At 45.7% G+C, this 12,039-nt stretch overlaps 1 protein-coding gene across 3 annotated transcripts in view; it reads left to right on the forward strand.

Moving 5' to 3' along the window:
• Window positions 1-12,039, forward strand: part of LTK (leukocyte receptor tyrosine kinase) — a 159,260-nt gene that overhangs the window by 137,093 nt on the left and 10,128 nt on the right. For all 3 annotated transcript variants that reach the window (XM_050954786.1, XM_050954787.1, XM_050954788.1), the window contains one exon: window positions 2,372-2,469. In XM_050954786.1, the coding sequence (XP_050810743.1) occupies window positions 2,372-2,469 (98 nt within the window). The remainder of the gene's footprint in view (window positions 1-2,371; window positions 2,470-12,039) is intronic.

The raw sequence follows: 12,039 nt of genomic DNA on the forward strand, positions 1-12,039 counted from the left end.
AACTACGTCAGTATAGTGAAAGTAGTACAACTTTTGTGAGGAGACAAGGCCTATGGAACGATGAATAGTGATTAAACACCAGCGAAGAGCTAATGTTCTCATTTGCACATAGCGAATATGAGTAGTGTGAAGAACAGTCATTCCCTAAACATTTGTGTGAAAACAAACCTGTTATCAAGAATGTTTGTTAGCAACAAAATAAAAAGGGGCAAGAATGTAGTTGAACCAAAACAGCCCTTCCAAATTCAAAGAAATATGCCTAAAAAATTCAGCCAGCTCTAGATCTTGCCATGGGTTTGTTTTGCCACAGTAAAAATGAAACTCCATTGGCCTCCTGACAGAGGTATCCCAAAATATGCTGATCTCTGCCTCCCTGTCTTTCTTATTTACTCCTTCGCTTTCACCTTTATACGGAACTGTTTCTAACTGTAACCTTCAATGGCAAATGTCCAAGTGTTTTGTACAATAAAGACACGACCCATCTAACTGATTAAACACCAGCTGTCAACAGCTGGAGTACTAATTACATGGTTCCAGGCGGTGAAATGAACAAGATAACAGCATCCGGAAACAACAGGAGAAAAAAAGAGCAATTTGACCTGACATCTCCAGGAGCTTCACTGAGCTTGGTAGTAATTTCTCCCCACTTTGCCCTAGAGCACTGGAAAAGCACTTGTCATAACACCTTCCTGGAGACACACCAAGGAACTTTCCCTGCAGGGGAAGAAATGATTGCCAGAGAATAAGTGGGTGTCACAGGTGGAGGGGAGGGGGGTTTGGCCCAGTCTAAATAAAATGGCCAACACTTCTATCAAAGGTGTGAAGTAAGAACTGCCTGCTGCGGCAAGCAGTATGAAAATAACCACAAAAGAGCTTTAAAAAGTGGGAGAAGGGGGAAGTGGGCTTCTAAAGAATGATGCTGGAGATGCTAATGGGTCACACAACAAAAATTAGTGAGGTTTTTTAAAAAAACAAAAAACAAAAAACACATCCATCCAGGATTTTGAATGGAAGGAGAGTGCGGGAGAGCAAAGATGAGTGACTGCACTACTCTGTGCCAGCACCAAACCCTAATGACCTCCAGCCCTGTAACATCCCTTGTGACGGGGAAGAGGTCAGACTCAGGAATAATAAACACAAAGGGGGCTCTTTACATAGGCTGCTGTACACACACACGCACGCACGCACGTACATACGTACATGCTGTAGCTCTCCCTGGCTCGCTAGTGCACAGACTGATGGAAACACCTTGGGTCTGTCTAAGCAATCACGCAACAGTTTGCTGAATACACTGTAGACCCAATGCAGATTTTTTTAGCTCAGAGAAATCCCCACTCCCAGCACTATGGGAGTTAAGCTGTGCTGTTCTCAGTCAGTCCCACTGTGATAGGATGTCTACCCCACACAAGGCCTAAGGTGGCCAGGTGGGCCTATTAACCACCTAGGCTATACCTAGGAGTCACAGTCAAGGAACAAGAACTAATTAGAGATGAGGCTCAGCTGGAGAGGAATGGGAGGGGCCTGTATTAAGCCCAGTAGCTGAGAGATGGGGGTGGGGGTTGCAGTCAGTGTTAGGAGGGCAAGGTAGGAAGTAGCCCAGGGATACAGCAGTAAGGTTCAGGACTGTGCAGCCCTTGACTGTTTGTTGTAGGGTCCCTAGGCTGGAACCCAGTGTAGCGGGGGCTGGGTTTCCCTACCAACCACAAGGCAGTGGTGCTGTTAAGGCATAGTGAGAGGAAAGATTGCCTGGGACAGCAGGTCCCAAGCTATCCTAGAAAGGGAGGACTACAGTGACCTGGCCGGAGGGCCAAGCCATGAAGTGGGAGCAGTGAAGTCCCAAGCAAGTGAGACAGGGAGAATGAGCAACCACAGGAGGGACATTGGACTGGGAGAGTTAATCCCCAGATATGGCCAGAAGAAGGTGCTCCAGTGGTGACTAGTGACACCCTGCTAGCTTTGCATTTTTTTGTTGTGTGACCCATTAGCATCCCCAGAGTCATTCTTTAGAAGCCCACTTCTCCCTTCTCCCAATTTTTAAAGCTCCTTTGTGCTTATTTTCACACTACTCACTGCAGTGGGCAGTTCTCGCTTCACACCTTTGATAGAGGTGTTGGCCATTTTATTTAGACTGGGCCAACACTCACTCTCTCACACACTCTCAGGGGGGAATCTAATAGACTCACTTCCTGGGTCTGGCAAACTTCAACCTTAAATAGAAATCTCTTCTCTTCTTTGACTCTCCTCCCCTCACTTTTCTGTTTCTCTCTCCTTCCTTTGCTATCTCTCCAACTATTCTATTTTTCTTATACTCTCTCCCCCACCCCACCACATTTCTCCTCTTCTCACCTGGGTGCATCTGTCTCTTATCCAGAATCAGCCATCCACTCTGATAATGCAGGACCTGTTGAACATAGCCAGGGACATTGCTTGTGGCTGCAAATATCTGGAGGAGAACCACTTCATCCACAGGTGAGATGGGGCAGTCCGGACCAGTGTGAAAGTTGCTTGAACTCCACTGGGCTTGTACAAAGCCTATGGCTTTCCCTTTGCAATGGAATATGCACACGTTTTTCAGTATGGATCCATGTGGTTTTACGTTCCCCAAGATAGACTGATTAAGATCTCAAGGAGAAGCTCAATTGAACCCCTAGGGTTTTGACAGGTTTCACTGCAAAAAACATGTGGATACAGGAATTTCCCATGTTTCTGAAGCAAAAACCATAAGCAGGTTGAGATCGGACCTATCTGACTTGAAAAGTGGTCTGAAGTTAGCGCTTGGTCTAAAGCCAAAAGCAGGCAGGATTCCTTGTATACTAGGTAATCATTAAGATAACCTATTGCAGCGTCTTCACAAGTGACTGCCTAAGTGAACTGTCAATCAAGAATATAACTAATGACTAGGAAGGTCTTCCGGCGTTAGCTAATCACTGAACACAGCACAACTAATGATGTCACTTTAATAGCAAATATTATAGTGGTTTCCATGTTATAACATGACAAAATGGTGTGAACTCTGCTGCTTTGCATACAGTGCTAAAGCACAACATTATGAATAAAGATTTTCAGAGGCAAAAATGGGAGTTAGGTGCCCAAATCCTTTTGATTTTCAATGGGAATTAAGCTCTTTGCTGCCCTTCGTACTTCTAAAAATCTCTCCCTTGGCTGTGTATACTTCAGCAGTTCATCTACTGCAGGTGTAGGCAACCTATGGCACGCATGCAGAAGGCAGCACGTGAGCCGATTTTCAGTGGCACTCATACTGCCCGGGTCAGCTCTGCACTTTAATTTAATTTTAAATGAAGCTTCTTAAACATTTGAAAAACCTTATTTACTTTACATACAACAATAGTTTAGTTATATATTATAGACTGAGAGAAAGAGACCTTCTAAAAACGTTAAAATGTATTACTGGCACGCAAAACCTTAAATTAGAGTGAATAAATGAAGACTCAGCTCACCACTTCTGAACAGTTGCCGACCCCTAATCTACTGGATATCTATCGCATACACACTTGAGGTTCTTCCTGCTTTCCACTAGATGGTAGCATTACCCTATCCAAATGTGCATGAGACTAAGGAGTAGCTTATTTCTGGCTCTTCTGACCTCACTGTAATTGACTTGTTGATTGTTTTAGAGTAGCATCAGCACAGAATAACCTTTGACGTTAGAACCATTGACTAGGGAAGCAGAGAGCAGGAGATTCAGGGTAAAGCAAAGCAGGACTTGTGCAGTAGGATGCTGAACAGAGAGGAACGGTGTATCTGCACTGCAATCACAGGTGGGACCGAGGCACATGTAGTCATACCCAAGCTAGCTTTGATCTAGCTAGCTCAGATAGCAACAGCAATGAAGCGGCAACAGCCTGGGCAGCAGCCCAAACTGTGCAAACCAACCTGGGCCCCAGGGTATGTACTCAAGCAGCTAACCCACGCTGCCGCCCACGCTGCCATGCTTTCACGGCAAGTCAGTTCACCTCTTTGTGCCTCAGTTTCCTCATCTGCAAAATCAGGATCATGAGATTTGCCGCCCTACAATCTGTGGATGAAGTGCTAGAGATGAGCTAACAGTTGCTATGAGTAGCTTCTAAAAATTCCCAGTTGACTGACAGCATCTCTCAGTTTCAACTGAGAGCTGGTTGCAATTCATGGAATTCTGTCATAGCACCATAGTCACCGCCCTTGTTCTAAAGGCCACCAGGTGCCCAGCTCATGTCAGTGGAAGGAGCAGGGACCCACACCCAGGAGGAGGGAGTAGGTTTCAGATGGGATTGTACTCAGGATAGCTAGCCTGTCCCACTGCCCATGCAGCCAGAGCTACACTGCTCTTTTTCAGCAGTCTAGCTCAATCAAAGCTAGCATGAGTATATCTACCCGAGCTAAAAATTATACCTCCAGCATAGACATGCCCATGGTGTGTGTGCTACACAGTAACAGGGTGCAGCTTGCAGGTATGCCAGGAAGGGAAGGCTTCAAAGAGGCAGGCAGAGCAGAGTATCCACACCCAGGTAGAAGCACATGTGCACACACACATCCCCTTTCTGCAGAGCAAACAGGCTTAACCACTATACCGCTAGGCAAGAGTTGGAGTGACTGGAAGAAAAGGGGGAAACGAGGCAGGCAACAATCTGAGCAGGGAACTGTGAGGCTGGTGTTTGCTTTCCTCATGCTTAGCATTATAGGTGAGAATGTGCGCTTGTGGTTAGGGCAGTGGAAGAGATAGGATGCTGGGGTTCTTTGTTGTCAGTTCTGCCACTGATTCAACATGTGGCCTCAGTCAAGTCACTTCACTATGCCTCAGTTTTCCCCCACTGTAAACTGAATGTAATAAGGGATCTTGTAAAGGTCAACAAATAGAAAGCACTTTAAAATCCTCAGATGAATGTTGCTATAAAGGGATTATTATTTACTTAAGCACAATACAACATATGAAAATTCTAATAGTATCTTCTCAATGTAAACATTTCTAAAAAGGATGTCAACAACTCAGGACTGGGCTGGCTTGCCAGCTTACTGACACAGGGCAAAATTGTGATTGTGTGGGAGAGTGAAGGGATGTAAAGTCCCAACCCTAACCCCTTGCACAGTTGTCTGGGAAGGGAGCACCCGGTCTGTGAGCCCAAGCAGGCAGAAAGAAGCAGGGAGTGGGTGGATCCAGGACTGTGCTGCCCTCTCTCACCCCCCCTCCCATACTAGGCAGTAGAGGGACTAGTGGAGGGCGGTGAATGTTATGCCTGGTAATCATCCAACACAGCATATGCTACCTCCTGCACAAAGCAGGAGCTGCAGAAGAATTCTAACTCGGGGGTGGGGATGGTTCTGAGTCACACTTCCTTTCTGCAGCTCCTCCTGGGCTGATACAGGTATGTGGCACCCCTTACTCAGCATAGTCGATACAGTGAGACAAAGGAAGTGCTCATCAGATGCTGAATTACATGTGAGAGGCTGAGGAGTTTCATAGCTATCTTATAAACTGTTTCTCAGTCTCTTCCATGTCAGAAAGTCTCCACAGTGGGGTGTTCACCATCTCTATGATGAGTCAGATCTTTGCTCTGAGCCTTGTTTTCAGACTGGCCCTCAGGGAGAACTCCCCAGACTGCTTTGCTTCCAAGTGGCACATATGGTAGAATCCAGGACTCCCTCTGAAGCGGACCTGGCATAGGATTTGTGAAAGACTTTTCTCTGTGTCTTGATTTCTTCATTGCCCTCAAGGATTTTCTCCTCAAAGCTGCTACACTCAAATTCTTTTGGCTTTCTGCCCTCAGTAAAGGCAGGCAGTCGAGTAGCCTGCAGGAACCCAGCTCACATGGGGGCAAGGTCCAGACCGAGATCATTGAGCAGGTCACATGGAAATTCTCTCCATTGAGACCAGGTCAGAACCAGTGTCATGGAGTATGGGGCAATTTTTTTTTCAAACCCTCTCCCCTCCCCCAGACATGGGATCCCTATTCCCACAGCTTTCAAAGCAAGCCATGAAACATTCCAACTCCTGTGAATTCTCAGAGACCAATGGGCAAGTTGTCTCCAGTGGCTACAGCTCACTCTTCATTGGGTACAATTGGTCCCCACTTAGCCCAGACACAGCAGCAGGGAGTGCGCGGGTGAAGAAATTCAGATCCTGCTCTCCAAGAGATGGACCAGCCTCTAGGTGTCCCACCGGATGTCATGAAGTGGCTGCTGCTTTCCTTCGGGAGGCATGCAGGATTCATGCCTGCAGACTGTCCTTCCAGGCTGCTTGGTAACACACTAACCCATGCACAGGATCCCTACTCTCAGGTGTTTGGCCCAGGGACTGGTGAAGGATATTGGTCACAACCAGCTCTTAAAGAGACAGTGCAAAGTCTTAAAACCTCTCAGGAGAGACTCCCACTCTAAAGGAAAGGAGGAAATCGCTAAGGCTGAGGCTTTGAATGAGATACCTCAGACTCTCAACTAAACTTTGCAGAGTTAAGCATGAATGGGGGCTCTAGCTTCACAAATGCTTATGTTTTTTAGAAAATGAAACCCTAAAATCAAAGAAACAGGCAAAGCTGAAGAGCTGTGTAATCCTTCCTCACCTGCTTTGAGGCTGTGATGAAGCTGGAGTGGGAATTCCCTAGCAAGACCTACTTGTACCTAAGAACAAAAAAGATCTTCCTTACTCTGCCTAAGCTTAAGCCTGCTGTCCTCTACAGTGAAGTGTATAGTCATACCAACTAGGGAGACAGGACAATATGATCTTCACTCAGACTAAAATTGGATACAGCGGCCGCAGCCTGGGGAGTATTAGCTGCAGCCTCTTATTGCGCAGGTCTACATACTCCTGGGATGCCCTTGTGAGCATGTGCCCACACACACATACACTCCAAGTCCTCCATAAATCAATTTAAACTACCTTTCCCATGTAGCTTTTTCAGGCCTGGTGCTTCACCTGACTCTGATTTGCTGTACATTCAAAATTTCCAAAGACAGGTCCTGGGGGCAAGTATGACTCCAACTGAAGAAACTGGAACTGCGAGATAACATCTGGTGTCCTTCCAAATATTTTGTTGATGCTCTCTTTAGGGAGCGCAGAGACAAAGAAGTCACTGAGGCTGTATGCCAGGGACTAGTCCCTCCCTCCTTCCAGTGCGAGACTATTCAAGCTCTCTTATCTCAGCCAGTGTTCTCTTTGAAGCCATTGTCCCTCCAGGTTCCAGTATAGAGATTTATGCAGCAGGAAGAGGTCATTGCTACCTATCTTAAGAGTTGGAAGAATCAGGCTGGGATTCTCTGGAAAAACCATCCAACCCCAAACATTTCTTTTGTTTTTGAGTGTTCCAAGAGATTTTTCTCTCTCTGTGGGCCATCATATGGGGGTGAATCTGCTCAGAAAATGAGTGCTTGAGAACATCAGGGAAGAATATTCAGTAGAACTCACTCCTTATCCCAGGAACAAGTTTGTCCTTTTCACAAAGTATATTAAAAGAAACCAGCAAAGTCTCTTCATAGCATCAGAAGATGAAGGGCACAATAGTCCAACTCTTACGCACTGAAATGATAGAACCAGTTCAGTGGCAAGAGAGACATTTTGGAAGGGACACAAGATTCTTTGTGGTACAGAGAAACAATGGCATGCAGCCCATTTTAGATCTCAGGTCTCTCAACAAGTCCATAAGGAGATCAGTATTCCAGGCAGAAATATTGAAATTCATAATTATAGCATTATTTCCTAAAACTTCAGAATATGAAAATAAATCTCATGGAGATCTATTGAAGATATGATCAGGGAGAGTCACTCAGGGGATACTAGTATCAGAGGGTAGCGGTGTTAGTCTGGATCTGTAAAAGCAGCAAAGAATCCTGTGGCACCTTATAGACTAACAGACGTTTTGGAGCATGAGCTTTCGTGGGTGAATACCCACTTCCTCAGATGCATGTAATGGAAATATCCAGGGGCAGGTATATATATGTGTGCTAGCAAGCAAGCTAGAGATAACGAGGTCAGTTCAATCAGGGAGGATGAGGCCCTGTTCTAGCAGTTGAGATGTGAAAACCAAGAGAGGAGAAATTGGTTCTGTAATTGGCAAGCCATTCACAGGGGATACTGTAGCTTCTGCTACAAGAAGATGCATTAACAATATAGAGTACTTCCGTTTGGACTCAAATTCTACCTGGGTATTCACAAATTCCATATCATCCATCCCTTCAAGTGTAAGGGATACATGTCTGCTCTGGTCTGGCCAGCATTCTCATCTGATTATACAGGGCCCAGAAGACACAGCTAAAAGCCTTCGGAAACATGGCTTTGTGCGAACAAGTGGAAGGGCCAGTTACAGCTCTCACAAAATTTCAGCATCTAAGTTATCATCCAAGACTATCTTTATTTCAGAAGAATATATTGTCTGATTTGTCAAACATTAGCACACGTCTCCTAAGATAAAATCTCTGACTCAGCTGCTGTGCTACTTGGTCTCATGTGGATAATCAGTCCTATTCTTGCTTCACTTCCAGACAGCAATTGCAGCAAATATGAAGATCTTGGTACAGATCCAGTACTAGCATCACTTGGTGAATTTATTGTTAATATTATTTAACAGCTATCTGATCATAGTTTCCAGTGAAGCTGGTCTTAACTACAGATTCCGAACACCATGATGGCGGAACATATCTGGACTCCTATATGACTTGCGGGGTGGGAGGGTACATAGACCAAGTAGGAGACATGGGGTACAACCTGCCTCATGTTACGGACATCAAGATCACTCCTTTTCCAACAGACGATCTTTTTTAAGTGTGTATATAACTGCTAAGAAGGCAGAAAACCTTCAGCGCTGCTTAGAGAGGTAGCCTTGTTCATGTCAAGGACAGATGCTCTCAACTCTGTTCTTTAGGGTTCTATACCAAGAAGGAGAGTCAGGGTCAACTGGCTCAGCAGGGCACACTTAGAACTAAGGGAATGCAGTCTAGATCAGCTAGCTTTTTGGTGCATCTCTGGTCAGGTTGGAAGCCTATTGATGAACTTCTTTACACCCAAATCCCATTGGAGAACCAAAAGAGGAGAGGAGGAGATACTTGAAAGCAGAGGCTGTTGATCCTCTTGTGACAGGTTAGACCCCATTCTGGGATGCGACCTGATGTGGTGGGGTTCAGCTGAGCCTCCCCTGCTCAATCAGCCTGGGCTCCTTCTCCTTGCTTAGCTGAATTAGGCTCTCCCGCCTCTTTCAGCACACACACACACAGAGGTAGGGCCACAGCCCGCTGCAGACACAGACAGAAGTCAGCTCTGTATGAGAGGGCTCCCCAGCACTCACACGCCTACTCCTTTTGGGAGACAAACTGGAATGGGTTACCTAGGGAGGTGGTGGAATCTCCATCCTTAGAGGTTTTTAAGACCTGGCTTGACAAAGCCCTGGCTGGGATGATTTAGTTGGTGTTGGTCCTGCTTTGAGCAGGGAGTTGGACTATATGACCTCCCAAGGTCTCTTCCAAGCCTAATCTTCTATGATTCTAAATCCAGAATACTACTGTTTTGCATTGTATAGAAATATCTGTACAGCTCAAGTTCATAAAATTCTCCCTCTTCCTCAGTGTGAAGAGAGGTGTGCATGACTTCTTGCCCCCCAGCTAGACATTGCATAAACTGGGTTTAATGATAAACAAAACAAATTTTATTAACTATAAAAGGCAGATTGTAAGTGGGTCAAGGGATAGAAAGCAGAACAAAGCAGATTACTAAGCAAATGAAACATAGCGTGCAAACTAAGCTTGACACACTAGATAGATAGGATACAAATTAGCAAATTCTCACCCGGAGTGATAAACAGACTGGCAGATTCTTAAGGCACAGGTTGCCTTGGCTTTCCCAGGTTCTCATACACAGGCTAAAGATCTTAGCCTGGGACCATCGCTTCTCACAGTTCAGTCTTTGTTCCTCAGGTGTTTTCAGTTGTGTGGTTGTAGGGAGAGTGAGGACCCCTCCTGTTGTCATTGTCTCTCTTTTATGTCTTCCCCCCACTTGCTGGAAAGCTTTTTTGCTGTGACCTGGGTCAAACAGTTCCCACTGTAAAGACCTATCTGAGCTGGGTCAAACAATTCACATTGTGTAGAGCTATATCTGAGAGGTGTCTATTCACACAGTTCCTGGGTAATCCTTATGTTTGTGTGAATTTCTTCAATAAGCCACTAACAGTGTTTGGCCTCATCCACCATAGCACATTTGAAATACAGAGACATGGTCAATATTCCCAGCTTCAGGTACAAAAATGATACATGCATACAAATTGGATAAACATATTCAGTAAATCACAGCCTTTCCAATGATCAGGGCTGGCTCCAGGACCAGCGCACCAAGCGCGTGCCTGGGGTGGCAAGCTGCAGGGGGCGGCCTGACGGTCGCTGTGAGGGTGGCAGTCAGGCTGCCTTTGGCGGCATGCCTGCGGGAGGTCCGCCAGTCCTGTGGCTTTGGCAGCAATTCGGCAGCAGGTGGGACCGGTGAACCGGTGGACTTCCTGCAGGCACGCCGCCGAAAGCCGCCTGCCTGCCGTGCTTGGGGCGGCAGAATACATAGAACCGCCCCCGCCAATGATACCTTACATGAGCCATCTTGCATAAAGTATATCTTAGTTATACCACATTTGTATCATAACTATATTTCCATGAAGAATATGGGGTGTAAAGTCACACCTCTTATCTCAGAAGTGGGCTTAAAGGCCTACTTTATACCCTTCCTCCCTCAGCCACTGAAAGTAAAGATAGTGAAGATTGTGAAGGAACAGGCCACAATGATTATAAACCTCTTCTCATAAACCCTCAGGTCTTAGTTCTCAGACCTGATTCAAATATAGCTCAAACCTTCTCTCAGACTCTCAACTAATATACAAAACATAGCTCAAGAGGACCTATCCTGAACCAATATCCAGACCTGCCTAGCTCGTCAGCTGGGAAGCTGTGAGGAAAGATCTATAATCACTCATTCTGAGAAGCTGATACACACCCTCCTCACATCTGAGAGGACATTCACAGAAGATGTCTGTGGGTAACTTGAGGTTTAGATGTTGGTGTTACAACGGACGCACATCAGGGCAAAGTCAGCTGAAGCAAAAGACAGTCTAATGTTTTTACCAGATGGTTTGACCACGGGGCTCCAGGCAGCACTCTTTGGAAAGGTCAGACAGCAGAGTCAGGCATGTTGCATTGTAAGAAATTCATGAGAATCTCCTATCACTGTCACACAACAGATTCCTGAGGACCACTCCTCTTATCAGTCCTCTAGCAATACACACATCCTGTCATAATCTGGATCTGTGTGTAGGATCTACAGGTCCACATAAAACTACTTGTCAGCATCACAGCTGGTAGCTGTCTTCCTCTTCTCACTGAAACTGTCTTGTCTACTCACCACCTCCTTGTCCAAGGGACTGCAGAGGTTGGTTTGCTCTCAGTTATACTTGTTACATGTTCCACCAAACATGGTAGTTCTGTGGACTCCCCAGGTCTCCATCTCCAAGGTCACCACAGTCTTCTTCATGTAATAGGAAATGATATTGTTGCCTTTTTGAATGAAACCAAGCACTCTAAGAATGTAGAAATGCATAAGTTAGATGTGAAGAGCGCCAACAGAGGAATAAAGATTTCTATAACAAAGGCATTCAAAGCCTTAGTACAGCTCCTCTCATTACTATGCATGCTGTGAAAAGATCAGCGATTTTGTGGGCAGAGAAATCATATGTATCTTATGAGAAGGGCTGAAAGGCTAGTACAGGCTCTTCCAGCCACCTTTTCTCTAACACTCTAGACTTGACATTCCCACCTGTGCTGATGGCATTTGGTAGAGGAGTGTTTTGGAGCAGGGAGCCCCTGTAACCCATAAGTTCATTTTCAGTTCTACATGGGTAAATATTAATCCTCCCTTCCTCCTGCCCTAGGGATGATTTGTGTCTTTCTATGGCCCACTGTGAAGGCTGTCTGACACAAAGGGAACTGAGAAAAGGGAAATTCTGTCTTACCATGAATTTTCATTCTCGGACCCTCCATGTCAGACAGTCTGACCCTCCCTTGGAGGACCGCATTATATCTAAGGTT

The sequence above is a fragment of the Gopherus flavomarginatus genome, chromosome 5 (genome assembly GCF_025201925.1).
Source record: "Gopherus flavomarginatus isolate rGopFla2 chromosome 5, rGopFla2.mat.asm, whole genome shotgun sequence".
Classification (NCBI taxonomy): Eukaryota; Metazoa; Chordata; order Testudines; family Testudinidae; genus Gopherus; species Gopherus flavomarginatus.